Genomic DNA, 24,805 nt, shown 5'->3' on the forward strand with positions numbered 1-24,805 from the left:
AGGGTCAGGAGAACACATGGGGCCCTGTCATGGTAGCCCTCAGGTGGACAGAACCTCAGGGGCTGGCCAGACCCGACCCACAGCAGGCCTCGTAGTGCTGTGGTCACCAGGATGGCCCTCGGCTGGGCTGGACAGCGAGGCTGGGCCGTGCAGACCCAGAGCTGGTGGTCTACAGGCTGAATTAATGTTTGAGCCGCCTCCCTGGGGCAGCAGCCAGCGACGTGCCGACCAAAGGCAGGCTGAGGCCTGGCTCAGGGCTGTCGGTCTACACCCGCAAAGCAATGTCTCAGTCTCCGGGAAGCGGGAAGGGAGCGGGCTCTGGGTCTGTCCCGGAAGGCAGCAGTTATTCACTGCCTGTGCGGAGGCGTGTGCCGTGGCGGCTCCCACCGCTTTTAAAATCCAGCTGCACGAGAAATGCTGACTTCACTGCTTGTGAGAGATCACATTTTGCACAAAGTAAAGCAGCTTTAATTGTCCACGGAAGAGCATCCTTTTCCTCTCCCAAAGAATGCAACTCTTAGAAACCCTTTCACTATAATTTTTGTTTTGTTTTTTTCTTTTTCTTTTTCTTTTTCTTTTTTTTTTTTTTTTTTGAGACAGGGTCTCACTGTGTAACCCAGGCTGGCACTGAGCTCGCAGTGATCCTCCTGCCTCAGCCTCCCAAGTGCTGGGATTACAGGTGTGCACCACCACAGCTGGCTAAAATTTCTGTGCTGGTGTTGTTGGGATAATTGAATGCAGGGATCTTGTGCTCTGGGTAAAAGATTTGGGGGTAACAGTGCACAATGTATGTCCCATTGTTGCCCCTGCTTGATGAGTTTTGAATTTTTTTTCTTTTTTTCTCTTTGAAATAAAATGGATTCAAAAAAAGTATAATAACTAAAATTCCCATTTCTGGGTGGGTTCTGTTCTGGAAACAAACAGCTGATTAACGAGACTCTGGGCTGGGAGAGGAGACCCGCACACCTCCAGACAGGACTCTGCGTGGGTCATTACACCCTGACCCTTTTCCTCTATTTTTTTCTTTTCTGTGTTTTATTTTTTTTAAGTTTTTCAATACTGGGGATCGAACCCAGGGCCTTTGCACTGGGTCACATCCTCAGCCCCTTTTCATTTTTTAAATTTTGAGTCAGGATATTGCCAAGTTGCCCAGGCAAGGCTTGAACTTGGGACCCTCCTGCCTCAGCCTCTCAGTGTTGGGATAACTGCACCACAGCACCCAGCTCACCCTGGCCCTCTCTCTCTCTCTCTTGCGTGTCCTTGTCCATCTGTCCCTGCGCCTTTGGACCAGGACCCTGCAGTCCTGCAGAACCCAGCTCTAGAACTCACCGCACATGCAGACCGGACAACACAGAACACAGCGGATGAGAGCTCACCTACGGTCGCAGAGAGATTGGAGTAGGCAGAGCCCCGGGTGGGCACAAAGGTGGAGGTGTGGGGAAGGAACACAGTGAGGTTGTGAGCTCGCAGGGCTGGGAAGGACAGAGACAAAAGCACAGCGCATGAGTGGAGGGCGGAGCCCGGGGTCTGCGCCCTCCCCGCCCTGCTCTCGGGATCCAGCAGGACGAAGGTGGACACTGTACTTGCAAGCTGAACACGAGGCTGCCAACTGCACGGCTTTGATCCAGGCCCTCGGCTGAGAGACAGGACGCTGAGCTCGGCCGTTTCTAAAGCGGCCGCATCGAAGTGACATCACAGGCACTGACAGGACACAGACACGGCATGGAGACAGCTGGGCAGGACGGTGACAGACAGAGCAGCAGAGCGCGGCCACCGCACGGAGCGCCCACAACCTTCCACAGCCTGCATGGCTGCGTGCGGTCCCCAGTCTCGGACCTCAAGGGCCCAGGGTCCCACTGACGTCCGCTGGCAGGGCACCATCCCCAAGACGCGGGGTCCTCAGCAACGCCAGTGTGGCTGCTGGCACTCCAGGGTCACGGGACCCCGCTGAAATACTCAGTTTCAGAATTCAGCACCTTCAGCAAACCAAAGGCAAGCTCAGGGCAATTGTGCTGCATTTAGGGAAGAATCTGTCCTGGGAAAGGTGCTCAGGACCTCACAGTACGGGGTCCCTGGACAACAGAGAGCTCAGCAAGGAGCAGGAGACGGGTGGCTGGCTGTGCGGCCTCATCCGAGAGCACCCCTAGCTCTGAGCGCTCCGGCTCACCCCCACAGTGCACTGTCTCCACAACACACTTGGTGAGGTGATTCCCTGAGGGTGGCTTGGAAACTCGGGCTCCAGGAAAGAGAACGGGATCACAGCCAGGGAAAGTGACCGGCTTCATGCCCACCTGTCCACACACACACTGGGGTCTTTCATCCCTAGCGCAGACCTAGGGGAAACGCCAGCCTGCAGCCTGCTGGACAGGGAGCCGGCCAGGAGCAGGGCGACACTGGGCTCCCAGGACACTGGTGGCCCTGACAGCAGCTCTGATGTTCTTCAATGCTCAGATCTGAGAGAAATATTTTAGAGCCTTTGGTGGCGATTTCCAGCAGAACATAAAATCATAGCAGTAAGGGAAATAGTGCTGGGCTGTGGGAACCACCCGGACGACCTTGAGGAAGAGCAGCTCTCTCCATTTTGGGTAAACTCTGCGCTGTCTCCAGACACGGCAAGACCCACATGGCAGGGCTGCACTGACATGCACAGAGCTGGCTGGGCCATTTCTTTGTCCCTTTGGCTTGTAGCACTGTAAACTGGGCTGGCTGGGGAGCTGCTGTGTCATCTCTGAAGCAACGTGAAGGTCAGTGTCACCCGGCCCAGCGACCCCACAAATAAGTGGCTGAGCCAGGTGGGATGGAGAGCCGTGCTCCACACTATGGGCTGGGCCTGAGCCTCAAGAAAGAGGCTGTGACTTCCCAGGGCAGACGAGATTGTACACCAGAGCTGAGGCATGGACTCCAGATTATTAGACACCTCCTCAGCTGTGCTGTGCAGGTCACTCTCTCTGCATTTCTGGCCCCCTGCACATGGCAGAGGCGACCTCAGGGCTCCTACCTGGCCCAGTTCAGCTCCCACATATTCCCCGCCCCTCTGTCACTCATCCCCAAGCCCCTCCCCTCCTGGAGAGTTCATAAAACCCAGGTTGGGCTCTGGGTTGAGGCCTTCATCTTGGTTGGGCTTAGGACCCCCATGGCTCCCCATTATTATAACTATGTCTTTATTCTCGCTGTGGGACGCACTGAAAGGCCTCTCTGCAGTGTGCTGGTGCAGACAGCACAACAATCAGCAGTTTCTGTGTGTGCACATGTTTGTACATGCATGTGCATGTGTGTGTGCATGTGTGTGCATGCATGTGTATGTGCATGTATGTGTTTAACCAAACACTGCAGAAAGGCTGCACAGCCACCATGGGTCCCGGCCTGCCTTGATGTTCCACGACAGTCAGGAGCAGAAAGTCAACAAAGTGAAAGGTGACCCCCCACCCCAGGCTGCCCAAAACCTGAACTTGCAAGGGAATCCTTCCTGCAGTGCGAGAACCATGCAGGGAATCCTCGGCTTCCCCTCCAGGGGGACTGAGCCAGGGCAGAGAGACAGAGACCCTGGCCGTTCTCCACGGGGCTGGGACAGGGTAGGGGTGAGGTCCTGGGTGATATGTGGACCGGTGACTCCACTAAGAGTGAGCAGCCCCGCGTCTTGAGTGTCCTTGAGGTCACAAAACTGGGGGCTGCCAGGCCAATGGACACACACACACACACACACACGGCTGGACTCTTGTGCAGTGGGTCTCTTTTGGGAGAGCAACAGCGAGTTGATCAAGGAAAGCACATTTGAGTCCTAGTTTGAACCCCAAGCCCAGCCCTCCCAGCACAGTGGCCCCTAAGTCTGGTGAAATCCTGAGAGCACGCCCTCTGCACAGGGGGAAGCAGCTCCTCCGTTTGTGTTACCTGCAGCCACGTCCTGAAGTTCATGGATCCCATCCACGCTTTCCAGCGGCCAGTAGTGGGAAACAGAGGCCAGGACCGAAAACTCTGGGGAGGAGGAGGTGACATTTCAACCCGCTGAGGGAAGGGGCTGAGGAGGACCTCGGCCACCGTGCCCCACGCGGGCTGGGAAATGTCACAGTGACCACGGCCACGCCCAGGGCACGTTCAGTGCGCATGCTCTGTTTGGAGGAAGCCCTTCCATTAGAAATCGATGCACGGCTCTCTAATGAGACAAGACGGAATGAATCGGGCCTTCTCACTCGAGAAAGCAAAGGCTGAGATGCCTGACAGCAAAGGCTAAGAACGGGCCAGTTAGGGTGGAGACCCCGAGGGGGTCCACCATCCATTATCCCACTGTCTGAGAGGGATTATCTGATGAAACCCGACAGCAGAGAAGCAGGAGGCTAAAAATCCCCAGCACTACCGCAGACTCGCCGGGGGCGGTTTATAAACACTCCCGCATTTCACTCCAGCCATGACCTCGCAGGCTACTGCGTCCTTTGCCCGTGTGTGAGGACAGGGACCACAGCGTCCCCTGCAGGGCACGAGGCCAGCTGGACGTGATGCACGGGGCAGCTGAGTCTCCTTTGGCCCCCCCTGGACCTCTGTCTCCTGCACCCCAGAAACAACTCCTCTCCCATGTCCCGTGTGACCCTTCTGCTCGGCCTGGACCCACATTGCAGGGCTGCACCTTCTTCTGTCCTCCCCACTGGGCACCCTCACGTGATGGGTCTGCCCTGTTCCTGGGGGGTAACCACCACCTTGCGCCCAGGGCAATCGAAGTCTCCACCGTGAGGGAGCTGAGCCTGAGCCTGTCCCCGCTCTGCTCTCAGCTTAGTCCCAGTGAGGGCTCTCACCAGTCTCTGTGACTCGATACATCCCCACCCCGAATGCCAGGCGCAGCAGAGGGCACCAGGGGGACAGGAAGCCTCGGGAGGGAGGTGATGGGATCGTTACTGTCAAATGACGTGTGCCTGATGTGCAAGGTAAAGGCAGCTCCACACAATGAAGGGGCTTAGCGAAGAGGCTGATCAGTAACAAAGCCCGGAGCTCTCCCGTGTTCCAACAATAGTGCTAAAAAACGGCATGAAATTCTCCTCTCCAAATGCAATCAATGCAGAGAGAAAACCATTTGAGAACAAAACAATAAGAACCGTACACAATTTTCATGAAGACAACAAAAAATACAATAATCCCGAGGGCTGTGAAGAACACTCTGCTCACCTCAATTTATTCTGGAAAAGCAGGCTCATTATAAAACACCAGGCTCCTTTCGTGAACCTAAATACAGTGCGGGTTTTCCTGTAGCAGCGCTGGGAAAGGGTTTCGGGATAGAGGCCGAAGGGGGCAGCTGAGCTTCTGGGAGCAGACTCCGTCCGGAGAGGTCACAGATGTTCCCAGGAATATGAGAATTTAGTTTAAGATCAAGGCGGCACTTTAAATCAGAGGGAAAACAAACTCCACCAAAGTCACGGGAGCCAGTGAACCGTTTAGAAAACGTTAATATCCCTACCCCACTCTCCATGCCACAGAAACTCCCAGATGAGTCAAAGTCTCAGTGTAATAGCTGGGGGCTGTACCCCCAGCACTCAGGAGGCTGAGGCAGGAGGAGATCATAGCAAGCTCAAGGCCAACCCGAACTGCATAGTGAGACCCCAGTTCCGGAAAAACAGGAAATGCATAGTACATTAATTTTTCAAAATCTCTGTGCAGAAAAAAAAGGCAAATTAAATCCAAGTAGAGGACGAGGTTTGTATAGCAAGTAACCGACGGAACTGTGCCGATTCAGACATCTGACCTTAGCTCTGCTCGCAGAGCTCCTGCGGCCTGAGGCGGCAGCTCCCCAGCGAGGACTTTGCTATCCTACCCGAGGCCCGGGCTTCCACCCCCAGCATTGCACGACACACACACACCCAAAATCCCTATTGAAGAGGAAAAATCCCAGGACATTCAGGCAGAGGACACGTGCAGCTCAAGAAAAAGACATGCAAGTGGCTTTTGAATGCTTCCATGAAGGTCAGCCTGACCGATTTCCAAAGTCTGGGGCTGGGAGGTCAGAGCTCTACTCCTTGGCTGGCAGGTAAAGGGCTCAGGAGGCTGGAGGCCCCGCCGTGCCACGGAGCCCAAGGGTCTGACTCTACGCTTGAGGATTTGCTGCAGGATCAGGGGTCTGGGCAGGAGTGTCCGACTGACAAACCCAGAACCTACAGGAGTCCAGGCCAGTGAGCTGTGCTGCGGGCAGTGAAAGGGGGCTCGGGTGGCCGAGGCCGGGCTCCTCCTGGCTGCTGTGGCCGCCTTGGAGCTGACTCCCTGCAGCCAGGGGGAGGGCGCAGCTCTGGGTGCTGGTGCCTCTGGCCTCTAGAGAAGCACAAACCACACCACCGCTGAAGTTCCGTCTCACCCCGGAAAAAACAGCCATCAATCAAATAATAACAAAGGCTGGCGAGGCTGCGGGGCCCCGTCCACACTGGTGGGATGTGAACCGCACAGCCACTGTGGAAATCAGTGTGGAGACTGCTCAGGAACCATCTTGCAAAGCCATAAGGAAGGGTGCAACTGTGAGCCCCGGAGGGGCTGCAGCAGGGCGGGCATAGACAGCGGCATCTGCCCGGACCCTGACCCTGGTCCCATTTCAGCCTGCACCTGTCCCTCAGTGTCACTGCCAGATCTTGAGAGCCCCCAGGGCTGAGCAGAAGCTGGGCGCAGCCTCAGGTGAGGCGGGGAGGAGACGCCCAGGGCCCCACGTCCACCTTCCTGGAAGACGGGGGTCAGGGGTCACTTTCCACCTCCGCCCACTCTCCGGTATGTTCAACTGGGAAAAACCAAGAAAGGAAACAGCACCTGTGTGCAGAGGACAGGTGTGTGCCCCGAACCCTGGTCCACACGACAGCCACTGGGGACTCGGTGGCTAGAGTGCCAGCCAGCTCTGGGCAGGCATGGGCCAGGCGAAGCCCCACACATGGCCCGGAGGAGGAGGCGGAGGGTGGGTCTGGGCTCCGTGGGCTGCAGGCCACCTGGCCACAGCACGGACTCAGGCCACACACAGGACAGGCCGTGTCACAGGACAGGCCAGCCCGAGATGCAGCTCCAGGGCTGGCACAGGTAGGCATGGGGCTGCCGGAATCCACCCACCCCATCATCCAGGCAGCAGGGACACTGCTGGCCACCGAAGTTGTCACCTGCTGGACGTGGACCCTCACTTTTTTTACAGCTGGGGACACAGGGCCAGCGCTCCCCACTTGCAGTTCCTTCCATGTGTGTTTGAGAGCGCACACGTACGCACAGGCTGGGGATCAAACCCAGGCGTCCCCTGCACCAGACAAGCCGCACCCCGGCCCTGGTCTCCCCTTTCAGAGGAGAAGCCAGAGAGTCTTGGGGTTTATTTCTGAGACCTTTCCCTGCAGCAAAGTCAGCAGCTTCTTAAGTTAAAACCTGTGTGGTGCTCACCAGAGGAAAGGATCAGCGTGGGTGCCCCGGGGAGCAAAGCACCCCAAGTCCCAAAGGTTTCCAAAGAACAGAGAGTCCCATTCTGCTAAAAAGACAGCCTTCATCACAGGGCCGGCGGGGACAGTCCGCCAGCCATGCTGTGACTTCCGCACTCACAGGGTGGCTGAGAAAGTCTCTCCCCAAAGGACCAACTAGGGAGGGGCCGGGACCGGGCCAGCCTGGAGGGAGGAGGGAGGAGAGCACGGGGCGGGGGAGGGCAGGGAGAGGCCAGGCTGCAGCCAGGCACTGGCCAGTTCTCCCGTGGTGCTCAAAGTTGTAGTCCTTCAGTGTGTGCGTGTGCATGTGTGTGAGAGAGACAGACAGACAGGCAGACAGGCAGATGGAGTCGGGCTCAGAAACGGAGCTTCAGTCCTCCCCTTCCACTTCCTTCGGCCCTGGCCACGTCAACGGAGGAGCTGTGTCCTCAGCTTTGCTCAGGACTGAGTCCGCCCTGCCCCTGGCCCTGCCCCTCCTCGGTCCACACCCCAGGGGAGCAGGACCCTGCCAGGCCCCCAGGGGCTTGGCGCTCCCGCTCCCCGATCCCTCCCCTCCTGCCTTCTCTGATTCCTTTTCTTTCCCGTGGGCGGGGATTGAACTTAGAGCCTGCCCACTGAGCTACACCCCCAGACCTGCTCGATGGTTTATTTTGAGACTCACTTTTAACAAGTTGCTAAATTACCCAGGCTGAACTTGGACTTGGGATCCTCCTGCCTCAGCCTCCCAAAACGCTAGGATTACAGCTGTGCGCCACCACGCCCTGCTCAGCCACCTCTTTCTGGCCCGGGTGCAGCTCACAGGTGCCCCCTCTGCTGCCCCTGGCCCTGGCGTCCTCGCTGTCCCCCAGCTCTTTCCTCTAGGCCATTAGGCCCCCTGCAGCCTTGGTCGGGCTGTCTGTCCCCTGGTTGGCTTCTTTGCTATCTAAGGTGACATCCACCTGTCCCTCCTGTCCCCTCTGTCAAACAGAAATTCCATTTTCTGTCTTGGCAATCTCCCAAATTTCCGATGCTATCAATTAAAAAATGGCCATCGAGGTCAGGAGTGGGCGGCGACGTGGAGGGTCACGTGCTGACCCGAGCGTCCCCAGGACCACACTCTGCGTTTGGCATTTCCATTGTGAATGCTTTTGTCCCTGGCCGGTCCCAGCGTGGCCAGCAGTTTCGCTGCCCTTGCCCACCATATGGCAGTGTGTAAACACAGCTGTAATTACCGTAATTATCTGCTTTGGCTCTCAGCCTTCTAAAAATAGGGCCGCAGCGCTGCCCTGACCTCCTGGAAACGACTGGACTCGTGGCCCGTGAGCCAACCAGGCCCCTAGTTGAGACAAACGCCACCTGCAGGAGGACACATGGATGGCTGCTGCACATGGCCACCAGGGCAAAGGGCCCGGAGGGAGGGTGGGATCCTGGGCTCCCTGTGCCGGTGCCTGCCCCCCAGCCCCTGACCCATCCCCTCCAGGGCCAGGGTGGGGTACGAAGCCCGCTTGTCTCCCTCTCTCTGCAGGGTCAGCCCGCAGTCAGGGACACTCAGAAAAGGCAGTGCAGAGGAGCACGCTTGCTCTGAGATGATTTCCCAAACTGGACACTCACCCACCCTGGAGGGAAGGGTCCAGTGGACACCTGGTTACCAGGCCCAGCATGGGCAGATGCACAATGTGGACACCGGGCCACCCGCCGGGCCCTGCAGTTGCCCAGTCAGCTGCCCTGTGGACTCGGTTTCCAGGCTGCGCTATCTGCTGCGTGCCTGCTGGCCCGAGGTCCAGTGTGGGCGGATAGGAGCGTGCAGAGAGCTCAGCAACCCTTTCCAAAGCTGGAATCTGGGTGGCCGTGGTGAAGAGGATCCCGGCTGACCCGGGGACCCGGCCGGAACCCCAACACCTGGGGTGGCCGTCTCCCTGCCCCTGCTTGGGCAGCAGGCTGTCAGGGACCTCTGTGGCCCCTCTGGCTCCCAGTTCTGAGTTCCTAGCTGAGCCTGTGTCGGATCAGTTCTGTGACCTGTGCAGGTCACTGTCCCAAGGACCCACTTTGTGCCTGTAGTGTGAGCATGACCCCGAAGCGGACAGGTTTGCTGCCCACCTGGTGGCTCTGCCCTGGTGCTATGGAGACCGACCTATGGCCTCAGCCTCCCTGAGAGTGGCCCGGCTATGTCCAGCTCACTTCTCCCCTCCCTGCACATGGTGGAGAAGTGGACGAGGAAATGGGGAAGAAGGAGGAGGAGGAGGTGGAGACCAGGCGCCGTGCACCTGCACCTGGGCAGGCATGACAGCCTCGCTCCCCTTCCTGGGCTGGGCAGAAGTGGGCAGAGGACAGGAGGACAGGAGGGCAGAGAGCAGCGTGGGGCAGGTGAGGGTGCACGGACCTCTCCCCAGGTGCCTGTGCGGAAGGGAAGGCTCTTCCTGCCCTGTCCCCACAGGGAGGAGCGCAGCTGGATCTGGAGCAGAGACTGAGCTCAAACGGCTCCAGGACGCAGGGTCCAGGGTGGGAGCACGTCGGGTGTGGGTGCCTGGGCCTGCCTGTCGATGTGTGGGCCTGGGTGGACGCCGTGTCTGAGCACAGAGCCCAGAAGGGGCGTTCATACCCTCTGTTCTGTGGGGAGCTGCAAGTGGTGGGTGGGCTTGGGGGTCCCATGGCAGATCCCAGCCCCCACACCCCTCGGACCCCTCAGCCCCGACACCTGGGCGGTGGCTGCCGCTTCTTCCCCTCCCGGTCCCAGCAGGAGCGAAGTCCCGTGCACCCAGGGCTGGGTGTGCCCATTCCCAGACCCACACCCCAACATCTGGCTGAGACAAGGGGAACAGGGGAAACCCACAGCCTCCGGCTCTGAGACACAGGGCAGCGATGACACGGACCAACGTCCCAGGCCATCGGACAGGGAGGAGCGCTGAGCAACATCGGCTGCGGGGGCCGAGCCGGGTGGCTGCTCCCACGGGAGGCAGGAGGCGAGCCTCAGGGGTCCCTGGCCGGCGTCCCCATCCGAGAACCCAGTGGCACCCTGGGCTGCAGAGCCCGTGGCCCTGGCAGTGCCCACATTGTCCCCAAAAGTTGTGCCCGTCTCCCCCAAGTGTCTGCACAGAGGATTCCCAAGTGGGGCCCCAGCGGCTCTGGTGTGAGAAGCCTTCCTCGGCCAAGCCGGGCACATGGAGGGCAGCTCGGCCCCAGACAGCCCTGAGCACTGTGGGACCACCCGTGTGGGGCCAGCCGCAGGGACTGACACCGAGGGTGTGCACTGTAAGCTGAAGGACAGACGGACTTGGCCAGCCCTGGAAACCGGGGTCCCCAGGTGAGGGGCCAGCTGTCACCAGGGCTCAGAAACCCCAGAGACCCTCAGGGACGGTGCAGGGGACAAAGGCAAAGTGCGGGTCCTTGGGCCCCGCAGCTGAGAGCTTAGCAGGGAAACTGAGTCAAGGCAGGAGTGGGTGGGCGAGCAGGGCGCTTACCTGGGTGGTCCTGGGCCCCAGGCTGGGCTCTGGGCACCTGGTGGGAAAGGTGACAGCGTGAGACTGGTAGGGGCAGACCCCCAGCGGCAGCCACAGCCCCGGGCAGCGCGGTACCTGGCACACGCCGCACAGGAGCAGCAGCCAGAGGTCCCCACGGCGCAGGGCCAGCAGCGTGCTCATGGCACAGGGTCCGGGGCCGCGTGCCATTCTCTGTGGCCTCCTCACTGCCCCCTGCCCGGGGAGAGGGACATGTCCCTGCTGCCGCCGCTGCTGCTGGAAAGTCCGGGCTGCCGGGAGTTGAGGGGCGTCGCCTCCTGGGCTTGGAGCTGGAGCGTGGCCCGGGATCGCTGGCGGCTGTCCCGGCTGGGACACCGAGGAGGAGGAGAAGGAGGAGGAGAGCGGCCCGCCCGCTGGGGGAAGGCAGAGCTCCCCACCCTGGCCCCAGCACCCTCTCGAGACCTGGGGGTGCAGACGCTCCTGCTGCCGCTGCCTGCTATGTGGCACTGGACGGGGCACAGCAGCACTGGATGGGCCAGCCTCAGGGACTCGGCTTCACCTCCGCTGCCCCCGCTGCTGCCCACCCACTGCCACCACCACCACCGCGGCTGGCTCCTTCGCACCTCGGCCAGGGCGGGTGGAGCCAGTGATGTCAGTGCCTCAGACTCGGCCCCCTCCCTGCTTACACCCGTCCTGGCCTCCGGGTCCTAACAGGGCTGCCACAGACCAGGCGGGCACATTGTGGGCACATGGCTGTGTGTGTGTCCCAGAGCACAGGTGTGCACGTCACGGGCCTCACCATGGCCTGACCCCTCGCCCGCCCCTTTGACCTCTCTCCCAGGCCCTGATGACCCTACCCAACTCCACTTCACACATCACGCTGCAGGACAGCCGAGGCAGACTCTCAGCCAGTGTGCCTCAGTTTACCCACGGACGAGAGTTTCCCGGTCTCCTCCAAACACAGCTGTCACTGCAGCCAGGCCTATCAGGGTGGGGCCCGGACACTCACAGCCAGCGGCACCCTGCTTTGCCCAGCCGCTCTGAGCCTCCCCCCTCTCCGACTGTCCCCCGTGCCAGGCAGGAGGAACACACAACCCAGCACCGAGCCAAGAGCAGCTCTCTGTAAACGTCTGGTGACCCCATGGAGCAGAGAATCGCCCGGGAGGCGCTGGCCTCGCTGTCCTGGCTTTAAATGGGAATGGAGAGCCCGCCTGCACTTCCTAAACAGGGAGCAGCAGCAGCCGAGGTGGGGCCCGATTATCTGATCATGAAGCGCCCGCAGCTGCCTGCGAGCTGGCGTGCACCCCAGATCTGCCGCCACCCCCTGCACCAGGCTCCTAAACCTCGACCTTTGTCCCGCCCGGCCGAGGCTGCAGAAAACCAGTGTACAGCTCTCTTCTCCCGGTCACCGCCCGCCCCCAGGCCCTCGCTGCCCCGGTGCTGAGGGCGGGGGCAGTGTGGGCCCAGCAGAAGAGTTCCACAGTTGGAGGATGGAGGAATACCCAGGCCTTCCCACGCCCAGGGCTGAACACAGCCAGGGCCTCCCCTTCTCTCTCTCCCTCTCTCTTTTCTCCAAGACAGCATCTCAGGTCCAGGCTGGCCTCAGACCTGCAGCAATCCGCCTGGCTCAGCCTCCCCAGCACGGAGATGATGCACAAGGACCACCACGCCGGGCTGCTGCTCCCCTTCAAGCCGAGAACTTCTCTATAGACAGAGGAGATAGAGGCCGGCACCCTCTACCCAGTGGCGGGACGGAGCTGGTTATAAAATACCCGGTCTGCACAGCCAGACCCTGGCAAGCCCTGCCCCACCCTCTGCACCTGAGAGCAGCATCCGAAGCTTGGAGGTGTCAGACATTGATCACATTTAACTGAGAAATAAAACACAAGCACCCGCATAGGGCGTGGCTCTCCAGTGTTGACTCCTCCCCCGCCACCCCAGTGGGGTGACCGTGAGCTCTGATCTGTGTATCCATGTGGAAAGATTACGCCATACTAGTCAGCAGTGACATTTAGCAATTTTTGGTAAGACTGGGAATGGGGGCCAGGGATATGGTTCAGCGGCACAAGTGCCTGCCTGGCAAGTGCAAAGTCGTGACTTTGATCTCCAGTACCCCTCAAAGAAAGAATGCTGACATGGATTGCGTTAGCATTTTTATTTGATTTGGTTTGGTTGGGTATTCTGTTTTCTGAGACAGGGTCTCTGTAGTTGAAGCTGCCTTGAACTCACGACAAAGCCTAGGCTGGCCTGGAACTTGAGGGGATCCTCCTGCCTCAGCCTCCTGAGTGCTGGGTTTATCACATCGGCAGCAGTGTTCAAAGACACAGGACATGCATGTTGGCTGAGGTCACTGTGTGCACAGCAGGTCACCCACATCCCTGGGTCCAGCTGAGTCCCAAAGCTGCTGGTCACTGTCGCTCTCCCCACCCTGCCTGGCCACCATCCTGCTGCTCCCGTGTCTCTGGATGGACTTCCTTGGACCCCATGCAGAGGAGCAGCACGTGTTTCTGCGCCCTGCTGGCTTCCCAGCTGTGATTTTGGAAGTGCTGTGGAAGCAGGGAGAGTTGGGGTCGGGGAGCCAGGCCCCACTCACACTCACCCTGCGCCACCCGAGGAGCTCCAGACACTGTCCTCAGGGCTGTGAGCTCCACATCCTGATCTGCTCCACATGCTCAGCACCACCTCACTGCCAGCCTGTCCCCTGGTGGCCCCAGGGACCTGCTCCTCCACCCAGGTGCAGTGGGCACTATGCAGGACCCTGGGATCTGGAAGGTAATGAGCCGAGTCCTAGATGGCCTGCCTGGCCTTCACTCCAACTGAGCTGTGGGTGCACTGTGGGGCCGGGTAGTGATGGGACCTCAACCGCACTGCTCAACAGGGGACAGTGTGCGAGTGACCAAGCCTGCCACTCAGCGAGTCCTTGGGTAGGGCAGCTCTCAGGTCCCAGGTCAACCTGGACCACTGGGGAACCTCCTAGAGTGACTTAACAGACACACACACCACAGACACACCACAGACACGCACACACACACCACAGACACACCACAGACACACGGGTGCGCGAATCTCTGTGGCCCAGCAGGAGAGCCGCCCCTGATTCCTGGCTGAACCACCCATCTCCTGTCTCACTCACGAGGTCCAGCATTCCTCCAAAGCAGTGACATCATGAAAAGCAAGAGACAGAAACTCAGGAGTGCTGATGCATGCTGGGAATCTGAGCACACTGGAGGCTGAGACAGGAGAATCTCAACTGGATCACATAGTCAGACCCTGACACACTGGGGAGACAGACAGACAGACACAGAGAAGGGAGGGCAGTCAATCAAAACTATAAGCTAGAATGCTTGAATAACGGTGATCTAAACACAAACTGTCCCACTGGAATAGGTGAGCACCCTCAGGGCTACGGGGCATTCCTACAGAGACATGGAAATGGTATCTGGAGGGGCACAGAAATGCTCACACCCAAACCAGAGAACAGGAGATGGGCCCTGCCTGAGCTCCTACAGAGCCGGCCACGAGGAGCGGGCCACCAGGGCTCATGACTGTTAGCCCGGGGTCCTGCACCGGGGCCCTCTCCCGGGGGCTGGCCTGGGAGCCGGCACGACTGCTGTCCTTGGTCCTTTTGCCCTCGTGATATTCAGGCTCATGGCGAGGGCTTCTGTTCGGAGTGAGGAACGTTCTGAAGTTAGTGAGGGTGATTGTGCAACCCTGTGAAAACACTACTGAACTTTATACTTTAAAGAGTGAATGTTCAAATGTTCACACCTGTAATCCCAGCACCCAGGAGGCAGAGGCAGAAGGGTCTCCACGAGTTTGGGGACAGCCTATGCTGCATAGTGTGTCAGAGGCCAGCTTGAAGTACATAGTGAGAACTTGTCTCAGAAAAACAAAAGCAAGTGTTATTGTGTGGGAATCAGATCGAAGCCAAACGGGAGGAATAAACACTTTTCCAAACAGAAACAGAAAGAAGTCACTTCATCACAGCAGAAGCACAGCACACACAGAATGTACGGAGACCCAGCCGGGGACCTGGCAGCACTGACCTTCACACATGCTCTGGCCAGCAGTGGACGAGGGATGAGGCCCATGGCAATTGCATCATAGGCCACACCCTGGCCTCACAGCAGTCCAAGCCGCAGAGACACCGCCTGCCCTGGCCCTGTGCTCCTCCACCTCAGGGACCTGTGTGCCTGGGCCCTCAGGCAGCTTCCAGTCACTGCTGACTCCTCAGAGAGAGTGAGCCCACGGAGGACACACCCCACGGAGGACACGCCCCACTGGGGACACACACCACGGAGGACACACCCCACCAGCGACACACACCATGGACGACACACCCCACAGGAGGACACACCCCACTGGGGACACACACCACGGAGGACACACCTCACTGGGGACACACACCACAAGGACACGCCCCACTGATGGCACACCCCACTGAGGACACACCCCACTGAAGACGGTCCGCTGAGCCCGCAGCCCATTGAGCGCACGCCCTCCTGAGGACGCATACTGGAGGTTAGGGACCCAAGTCTCTGAGCTGTGACAAGGGTTCTTGGGGGCACAGGACCCCGTGAGGGTGGGGAGAAAGGAGAGACAGGTCGGGCTGCCAGGTCCTGGCAATGCCTCAGCACCATGTACCTCACCCTCTCCCCAGACAGCAGAAGCTGAAGACAGAGACCCAAATAGAAAGCCAGGGTCTGAGCAATGCGGTGGCGGGAACCGGACAGTGACAGCTCTACTTGGGGACAGACTGATAATGATGGAACAATGTACACAGCGGAAAGAGAGTGGTGAGAGCCCCAGCGAGCACTCTGGGCGGCTGAGACAGGAGGGTGGCAAGCTGAGGCCCAGACTGGGAAACTTAGCAAGCGCCTGTCTGGAAGGGGGCCGGGACGCGGCTCTGGCTCCTCGGGGAGGCCCTGGGTCCCCTCCCAGTGCAGGCAGGGCGGGGGCACTGTTGGCGCTGCTTCTCGGGAGAATCCTGCCTCTTACAGTCATAGAAGAGGAGGAGACGAGAATTAGCAAGAGTTTTGGAAGAAAGGAAGAGGACAATGGACATCTGGATCTCATCACCCAGCGCGGCCCTGCCCAAGGCGGCTCTGCCTTGTCCTCCGCCCCCAGTCAGCAGGGAAGACACTGGGAAGCCGAGCTGCCACCCACAGCAGAGGGCTGCAGGGAGCCCTCCTGTGATCGGTAATCACATTGTGTGCTCACCTAAGCCAGCAGTGACACAGTAACCTCAGCGAAGCTAAGAAACCGTCTGAACTGAATGGGGTGAAAACACCAGGGATCAAAGTGTGGGCACAGCTGGAGCAGGCTTGGAGGGGAACTCACGGCACCAGATGCCCGAGTAAGGAAAGAAACACCCCAAACCAGCAACCTGCACTCCCGCCGGGAGAAATGAGAAAAACTGGGCAGAATAAGCCTGGACGACGCAGGAGGGAGGAAGTGTGGGGGGACAGACTGGTCCCGGGTGGGCAAATCACTGCCTTCCACACTCCGCTGACCCAGACTCGCCCTCCGGAGGACAGCCCGCTGTGCCCTCCCCAGCGCCCTCGCCCTCCCTCTTCTGACCACACTGCTGGGTGTTCCAGCCTCTGCTCCTCACGCGCCTGTGTCCACAGGGCTCCTCCGGGCTGCCCCTGCCCCACGTCCCCTCAGATCCAGCCCGCTCCACCTTAGCTCTCCATCATGGAGCAGAGTCGGGCGCAGTACCTTAGAGGAGGAGGGGTTTGGGGTGACTCCCGGTTTCCGAGAGTTCAGTCCGTGCCCAGCTGGCCCCAGAGTGAGCAGGAAACAGAGACAGCAGAGAAGAGCCAGCCAGCAGAAGGCCAGCAGAAGGCCAGCACAAGGCCCCAAGGTCACTCCCAGGCCCATAGTTGTGTGCTTTGTCAACCTCGAGGCTCTCCTGCCAGTCACACTGATCATGAAGATTTGCTGTCGCATTCGGGGCGCAGGGTTCTGTTCTCCACCCGAGCTAAATTCTTTACACCAAGGTGTCCTCTCGTGTCCCTTCTCACAGCTCCCTGATCTGTCCCCAGCGGCCAGCCCAGGCTCCCAGAGGACACTTCAAAAGCCACTGTGCAGCTGGAGGAGCCGTGGACCCCTCCGTGTGCCCAGTGAGCGCTCCAGGGAGGTGCCATCCAGCAGCCGTGCCAGCTGTCCCCCGAGGCGCCTGTTTCCAGTGTGGCCCTGGAGTGCATCCCACCCGCACCCGAGGAGTGGGACCAGAACAGGCAGGAGGCAGATGCGGTTCCAGAAACCCACCGAGGAAACCAGGGGGCCCTCACACCACCTTCGCAGTGTCAGTCAGCACAAGGCCTTCTGCGGCACCAGGAGGCCCACGTCCCCTCCCAGGGACCCCAGCGGACAGCACACTATCGGCTGGCGGGTGAGACCCAGGGGAGGGAAGTGACCAAGGGGGAGGAAGAGGCCATTCTGAGTCCCTCCCTTCCTGGGGACCAAACCCTCCTCAGGGCCACCTTCACTGTCCACTCTGGCCCCAGGCCAGGGCTTTCTCCGGGGTCCTTGTCAGCTCCGCCCCTGCTCGGCCTCATCTCCCAGGGGCACTTGCAGCCCTCCCAAGCCACAGAGAAGCCGGACATCGGTCACACTGCCCTCCCGAAAGAAGGTGGCAGGGCCTCGGATGTCCCATCGGGAGGGGACAGAGAGGAGGCCACGACTGGGAAGGCCACGTCAGAGGACCGGGCCCGGGCCCACCTGCAGCACGGGCCTAGAGGGAGCCAGCTGACAACAGAGCCACAGAGGGCACGGGCAGTGGAGGGTGGACGGTGGGGTCTCCCTGGGTGTCCTGTGCCGCCCTGATGCCCGCCCTGAGCTGCTTATGGGACTCGCCCGCTCCCCCACCACTCGGGGCCAACTGCAAGCCCTACCTCCGGAAATGCCTCTTTGAGTGTGAGGGATTTGGGGGACAGAAGCTGTTGTCCCCGCGCTCAGGTTCCCTGTGAACCCCTCCACTCCGGGGAGGAGCAGCCTTACCAGGCGGTGAGCATGGACACGGGCTGCCTGAGCTCAGCTCCACGGGCTGGGCCTCCTCCCTCTCCCGCCTCCCCACGGTCCCCACCCCAGGTCTCCCCCACACCTGTGCTCACGGCACACTGACCCCTGGCTCCCGCTGCGTCTCAGCCAGCTCTGCTAGGCCGGGTTTGGACGCAGCTTCCAGAGTGGGTCCTGTATGGAGGGAGTGGCTGGAGTCCCCCGGAGCCCCGAGGCCCCAGTCCACCCCCTGGCAGTTTTAGGAAAATCCCAGATCATCTGTGATGCCGAACGAAGTGCTTCTCAGGCACAGGGCACTGACCTCAAGGCTCCGGGCGAGTACACACGCTCTCCAAGCCACGGGCGGTCTCTGAGCGAGCAGGAGACGGCCTTGTGTGAAGCTGACCCTGCGAGGCAAGGATCCAAGGCCATTCCTGCTTCCTTCCGTGGAAATGACCTGCAAGCCTTGCAGACCTGACACCTGTGACCCCGGGGACCCTGCACCTCCAGCTCAATTTGGAAGGGAGCAGAGATTTTGAGCAGGACCTCCAGGGCCATTTGTCCTGCATACTCCAGACCGCCCTGTGACACTGTCTGCTCAAAGTCACCATGCAGGGGGCTCAGGGGACAGCGAGGTCCCACCTGCCCCTTCTGTGTTGCCACCCCACGGCCACACACCACTGTCACATCGCCACCTCCATTGTTGGAGTCACAGCCCTGTGCAAGCCCCGTGCCCAGTAGACATCCAGGCCACCTCTCGGCCTGTCACAGCAGAGAGCTCTTAGTTCTCAAAGCCGGCACCTTCAGGAATGCGCCCCAGGACCCTTGCACTGAGCTGCATCCCTGGTTCTTTTTCATAAATTGTATTTTATTTTGAGACAGGGTGTCACTAAGTTACTGGGGGTAAATTCCAATTTTCCATCCTCCTGCTTCAACCTCCCAGCGTGCTGGGACCACAGGCACGCACTACTGCAACAGGCTCTTAACGTCTGCTGTGCAGAGAAGGAAACTGAGGCTCAGAGCAGGGAACGAGCTCCCCCGCTCAGTCTGTGGGCAGGGAACAAAGACTGAAGCCCAGCGGGCCTCACAGCACATTCTCCATCTCTCCAAGAGAAAAATATTTGACACACAAAAACTAAACTCTGGGAGCCCGAGGTCTCGGAAACCCCCATGCTGACCGCACTCGGGGCCACTTGAGCTCCCTTCTCCCTCGGGCCCTCCACACCTCGGAGAGTCAGCCTGGTGATTCTGTTCTACGATTCTCCCCCCAGAGGACGTGCTTTCTTAGGCCTGTTCCCTCTTCCCGGGCCTTTTCCTAAGGCGCCAATCAGGCCTGGTGGGCAGCCTCCTGCCCTGCAGAGAAGCGGGCACCGGGGCCTCCTGAGCCTGCTCAGCATAGCCACAGGCAACAGGATCAACACAAAGCAGAAGGCGCTTGCAGGAGACTACAGGTGCTTTCTATGTGAGGGGAAAATCACAAAGCAGTCACGTTTTTATGTTTTGTCTTGTTGTTTTGTTTGTTGACAAAGGCTCAGCTGAAATCCAGGACATCGAATCCAGAGAAGAAACCGTGACAGAGCGGAGGAATCTCCCCAGTGTCCCTGGCCCGTGCGTCGGAGTCTAAGGGGCTGTAAAATGCATGGTTAAACATGGTTAAACAGAAGGGACTGGAACGGATCGTCGCCCAGCTGCTTCTGGCCCTGTTGCGGGAGCCCGACGCAGGCTCATACCCGAGCACGTGCAGCCACCAGGAGCGCGGCCACACAAGGCCGACTCGGCCTGGCAGAGATGGGGGCCCTTTTTTGCAAGGTTAGAATAAAGCGTGGAGAGGGGCAGGACACTCCTAGAGAACAGAAGCTTTTATAGGATGCTAAGACTAGAAAGAAACGTGCCAGGCCACGGCTGAAATCTGACGTCAGTCTGGGCTTTCTCGGCCGCTGACAGAAGCAAAAGGGAGACGGACCGTCCAGGGACGGAGGGGTCAGGGTGGTGGGCTGCAGGCCTGGCTGTCTCCAGGGCTCCATGCCAGCCTGCTGTGCGGCCCAGCTGACCCAGCTCCGCTGCATGTTGGAGAAGGCCCTCGCCCCTGATCCGTCGTGATCACCTCATTGGACCGGTTTCCTGATGGGCAGTGGAGAAAGGGGACCCGTTGCATTCCCGTTATCCAGACAACAGCAGCCAGCCCACTCAGGCAGGTGAGCCTGCAGCAGATGGCCGCGGGAGGGGCTGCTCGGCCTCAGGGCGGAGCCCAGGTGGGGAGAAACGCAGGCCGGCGGCGGGTGGGACCTGGTGATATCAAGGCTGCCTCTCCCTGGCATGGAGCAGGCTGTCTGCCACTGTGGCCCCCAACTGCAGAGCCGGGCCCCGGGGAGGAGGCTCAGGTCCCGTCTGCACTGAGGCCCGGTTCTGGAGAGGAGAACTGATGGCCCGCCCGGCCGGGGCAGTTCCTCGTCTCCCCGTCTTCCCACATGACTGTCCCTGTCACCTAACTGTGCTGCCAACCTGAGACTGTCCTCTGCAACAAGGACAAAGAAGGTCTCTGTGTTCAGCTTTCCTGACAACCTGCGTTTCCGGCGGTGTTAATGTTGCTTAGATTTACAATAAGAAGCCATCACCTGGCCTCGGTTAACGCGGGTCCCTTCCAACCACAGCTCTTCTGCGGAGCCTGATAGAAGCGGGTAGGAGCGCCACGTTTTGGGAGGCAGGCACTTACATCTCAAAAGTGATTACAGACCAACTGGCTTTGCCAAAAGAGCCGACGCCTAGTACCCTTGGACTTGTGTTCTTGGCCTTCCTCAGTCCTTTAATTCCTTTGCAATTAGGGAAACACTGATGATGATAACTCCTCAGACTTGAGTCAGATTTCCGTCTCCTCCCTGAGGCTCCTCTCCCCACCCAGCCTGCCCCAGATGGCCTGGGGGGTCTTCTCCCTGTCCTCCCGGGCCCAGCTGCACCCCGCAGGTAACCAGTGACCAGAAAAGAGACCACACGCCCAAGACGAGTGCCTCAGGGAAGAAGAGAGAGCCCGCCCTGCTCCTGCCCCTGGGGTCCTGCCCACGCCGGGCTGTCCACCTGTCCCAGGGCCAGCGTGCAACTCCCTGTGCTTCCCAGCACCCGAGGGTGGTGCCTGGCTGCGCCCGGTTCTGGGAAGAAGAGCCCAGGCCTGTGTCTCACACACACCCCCGCACTGGGCTCCACCGCCCGAGGTGTCTTCCTGACCCCCAGGGCTTGGGGACAGCCTGGCTCCCAGACCTCCGTGCTGAAGGACAGTCCCCGCTGGGAGCACCAGGCACACTGGCCCTGAGGCCTTCCTGAGTCTCCTCAGTGCCTGTGGCCTGGGGCAGGGGCAGCTCTACACCTGAGCTGTGGACCCAGCGCCTGTGCCCCAACCCATGGACACACTAAGGCACTGGGGCCACTGGGCTGGGCCGCACCAGGCTCCAAGGTCACCTGCCATCCTGTCCCCCAGCCAGCCCACTGCGGGGAGCCCGACCCCGCCGCACCCCAGCCTCCTTGGGAGACTTCGAGGTAGCCTGAGGAGCAGTTACCCTGCTCCCATTGCTGACTAAGACGTGGTGACCTCAGCCAGGAGGAATGCGAACACAGCCTCGGGCCATCAGCCCTGACCCGAGGAGCAGCCTGCCCCGGCAGGGCCTGTACAATGCATCACGTGGCCAGATGATGGTTTCCCTGCGCCGGTCACCCTCTGGTCACGGCGGCGTGTGCTGACGGAGGACCCGAGGAAGGTCCTCCGGGTCCTCCGGGAAGCAAACCCCACCATGTGAGCCCTCAGACATGGATGCGTCATCCCCACGGTGCCCAGGCCACTGTGACAATGTCCCTCCTGTTACCTGTTGCCACGTCTAACTCTGAGCCTTGGGTCATATGGGGCCACTGCCAAAACAAAGCCCAGAATCCACGGTCACCTGGGGTGGACGCTGGCCTCTCCGATTCCAGCCAGTGAGCTGCCTCCCAGGGACCAGGCCCCAGGGCTCCTGTGGAACCCTCAGCTGCCCCAGCCAGCAGGGACAGAGGGCAGAGTGTTTGCAGGGTAGGATGGGAGCCTCACACCATCCTCTGCCATGTCCCTGGCCACCACCATTGCCCTGAGAACCAAGGCAGGGAACCACAGCCAGAGTCAAACCTGTGCCCAGGGCAAGGGGGAAGCCAGGCGGAGCACCGATCCCACCGAGGACACCACCACCACACCTGGGGCCTCACACACGTGGGAGGAGCGTGCTGTGGACACCTGACCAGCAGGTGTTTCTGGTGGCACCAGACTCACCCAGGGACCCACAGCCCATGACACGGCCGTGACCCCCCATGGTCACCCCTGTCCACACAGGAGCCACGATGCCATGTGGCAGAGACCTTGTGTGGCAGGCTGAACCTCCAGGTCCCTCTGGACACTGCTGGCCTGGGGGTCAGCACTGCAGGGAGCCTGAGCCTGCCGCTCCCTCCCCAGCAAAAGGAGAAGGGCTCCCCTAGTGCCCACCCGAGCCCCGAATACCGTCTTCCACAGCCACCAGCAGAGGAAGCAGGCGAGGCTTGGAGCTGAGGGCTGCGAACGCCCCAGGAGGACGAAGTCGCTGCTCTGCACCTTTGGCCACCAGTGCCCCAAACCACCCCACCTGCCGCCTGGTAATGCAGGGTTCAATGCCTGTCACGGCTGGCAGGGCCCGCCCCCCCCTTCCAGGCCTCTGTGGGCTGCGGGAGCCTCAGGCTCAGCTCTGCTGCCCTCTGGTGGCCATGACCATGCAGCACTCGCGGTCCTGGGCTGGTGGACCTCGGTGCTGTTTTCTGGGGTGCAACTGTCACAGGGCGAGGGGAACCCGAGCAGCACCCCCATCTGACCCAGGTCTCGGCCCTCCACCCTCACAGTCCCCACGCTTGGCTCGACCCCCATGTCCTGCGTGTTCCGGCCCTCCCCAGGCTGCAGAGCAGAGGGCTCCGCGGGGCTCCTCCCCTGGACACCCCGGCCTGGCCTGGCTCCGCTAGGGCCCGGTGCCCATGTGCAGAGAGGCTGGGTTCCGTGGGGCAGGCAGGAGGTGGCGTGGCGCTGCGGGGGCCTCCACGGCCGGCTGCCCAGGCGCAGAACTGGACAGGCCCAGCACGCGGCTTCCACTGTGTCCTGTCCCCAGCGGCCTGCCTGTCCCAAGCATGGGGAGCCAGGCCCCGTGTCTTTGGCCTGGCAGGAATCGACGTCCTGCACTGCCTGCGGCTGGGGCAGGGCGCCTCTCTGAGCCCCCGAAGCCCAGGATGTGACCAGGGTGGCGGGCCTGGGGCAGCTCCGAGGACACCAGGCTCCAGGTGGACCCTCCTCGCGAGTGAGCAGCGCTGAGTGCCACCGGACGCAGGAGGAATCCGTCCACGCACGGCTCTGCACCGGGCTGACCCCAACCGGCTGCAGGTGACCCGGGTCCGTGTGCAGAGCATGGGCGCCCTCGTGTGGCCTGCGGGGCTCATTGCCGCCGTACGGAGCCTGGCCTGGTGGGACTCCTGCTCTGAGGTGACCTCTGAGACCTCGTGCAGTCTGTGGAGATGACCTGAGCCCCAGCACCCAAGCGCAGAGGTCGCTGTGGACACTGAGTGTGCTCTGCGAGGATCCAGCAAAGCCAGGCTCTGTGCCCTGTGGCCCCACCACCCTGCGGTCAGGACCAGATGTCCGAGTCCCATCTCGCCCCCGGGAGTCCCAGGCAGGGGTGCAGGGCTCTGAGCTGTGGTGTCAGGGTCCACCCGGCCCACCAGCTCCCTGCAGCGTCCCTCCCTGTGACTTTGGCCCCTCTCGTGCTCCTGGGGACCCACCGTCCTGCCTGCCCATCTGGCTGCAGTCCGCTCTCCTCCTGTTTAAGACTTTGTTGCCTCTTTAGCTAGAGCTCCAGGCGCGTGTCCTGGTGCGAGGCCTGGGGGCTCGGTGTCTCCTCGTCTCCCGTGGGGTCCACTGAGGCACCTGCGGGTGCTGACCACATCCGATCCACCCACCATGCTTCTCGCCATGGCTGACGAGGCTGCCTCCTCCAGAAGCAGTTTCTCCCCAATTCTGCCCGCAGGATTAGCGCTCTGCGGGCTCACATCTGACCCTTCACGTCCTTTCCGAAGTGCTACCTGGAGAGTCTTCTTGCCTGGGACACTTGGGGCGGCACTGTCTGCAGGGGACCAGGTCACACTCAGCTCACTGCTCCGTCCATCTGTCCTGTGCCGCTCCACACCATCTGTCTTACAACCACCCCATGCCGGGCCCAAAGCCAGATGGAGCACATCCACCCCGAGTGGTCCCCGTCCAGGTCCCCCATCTCTGCACTGTGCATCCCCACATCGTGGCTTCCTGCCTGAGCTGCCACCACCGTGTTCTCCGGGAGCTGCGCTGAAGGATCAGATTCACCGGAGGATCCCACACCGGCTCTGCCACTGCGACCTGAGCCACGGGGCGCCTGACGCTGGGGTCCTGCGGGCCCTGCACCCTGGCGGCAGCATCTGTGACCCGGGTGCTGGGGAGGCAGCAGCGTGTGGGGACCCCTCACCAGTGGGGTGACTGTCCTCACCACAGGGACTCGGGAGCACTCCCACCCCTACCACACAAGAAGAGTGCTAGCTCAGCACAAAGGACCCACATTCCAGGCCAGATACCAAAAAAAAATAGAAGCGTCCAGCCCTCCCCAATTAAAACACGCAGGAATAAATTTCACCCCTGCACAGGAAGCTGCCACAGTCCCGGAAAGAGGACGGGTCTCTGGGCAGCACCCAGGTGCAGCGGCCTGGGCAGTGTGGGCAGCAGGAACCCTCAGCCTGGAGCGGGGAGCCAAGCTCAGTGGCGGGTGCTGCATGTTGGACCATGATGGCGTCCACCCTTCCTCGGACTCAGCAGCCAGACGCTGGTGCGGGGCGGCTGGGCCTCACTGGTCCAAGGTGCCTGGCACAGGAGGTCTCCAAACAGACGGCTCAGCTCCCAGGCAGAGCCGC

The 24,805-nt window shown here is 60.7% G+C and overlaps 1 protein-coding gene and 1 long non-coding RNA gene across 4 annotated transcripts in view; both read right to left on the bottom strand.

The window, feature by feature from the left end:
- Adgrd1 (adhesion G protein-coupled receptor D1) overlaps positions 1 to 11,091 on the bottom strand; it is a 63,330-nt gene extending 52,239 nt beyond the window's left edge. The window contains exons 1-4 of one of the 3 annotated variants that reach the window (XM_003461163.5): positions 10,961 to 11,091; positions 10,847 to 10,883; positions 3,889 to 3,972; positions 1,377 to 1,472 (exon numbers count right to left, since the gene is read on the bottom strand). In XM_003461163.5, coding sequence (XP_003461211.2) covers positions 1,377 to 1,472; positions 3,889 to 3,972; positions 10,847 to 10,883; positions 10,961 to 11,053 — 310 coding nt within the window. In that variant the 5' untranslated portion in view covers positions 11,054 to 11,091. The remainder of the gene's footprint in view (positions 1 to 1,376; positions 1,473 to 3,888; positions 3,973 to 10,846; positions 10,884 to 10,960) is intronic. The other 2 variants (XM_013148999.3, XM_013149004.3) reach the window with 2 other exon arrangements.
- A 7,601-nt stretch (positions 11,092 to 18,692) lies between these two features.
- On the bottom strand, positions 18,693 to 22,477 carry LOC134470592 (uncharacterized). The gene is made up of 2 exons (XR_010039539.1): positions 22,356 to 22,477; positions 18,693 to 19,473 (listed from the first exon to the last, which is right to left on the bottom strand). It is a non-coding gene; the product is annotated as an uncharacterized LOC134470592 (long non-coding RNA).
- Positions 22,478 to 24,805: the final 2,328 nt, after the last annotated feature.

The sequence above is a fragment of the Cavia porcellus genome, unplaced genomic scaffold (assembly GCF_034190915.1).
Source record: "Cavia porcellus strain 051 isolate PalLab524CR breed Dunkin Hartley unplaced genomic scaffold, mCavPor4.1 scaffold_16, whole genome shotgun sequence".
Lineage (NCBI taxonomy): Eukaryota > Metazoa > Chordata > Mammalia > Rodentia > Caviidae > Cavia > Cavia porcellus.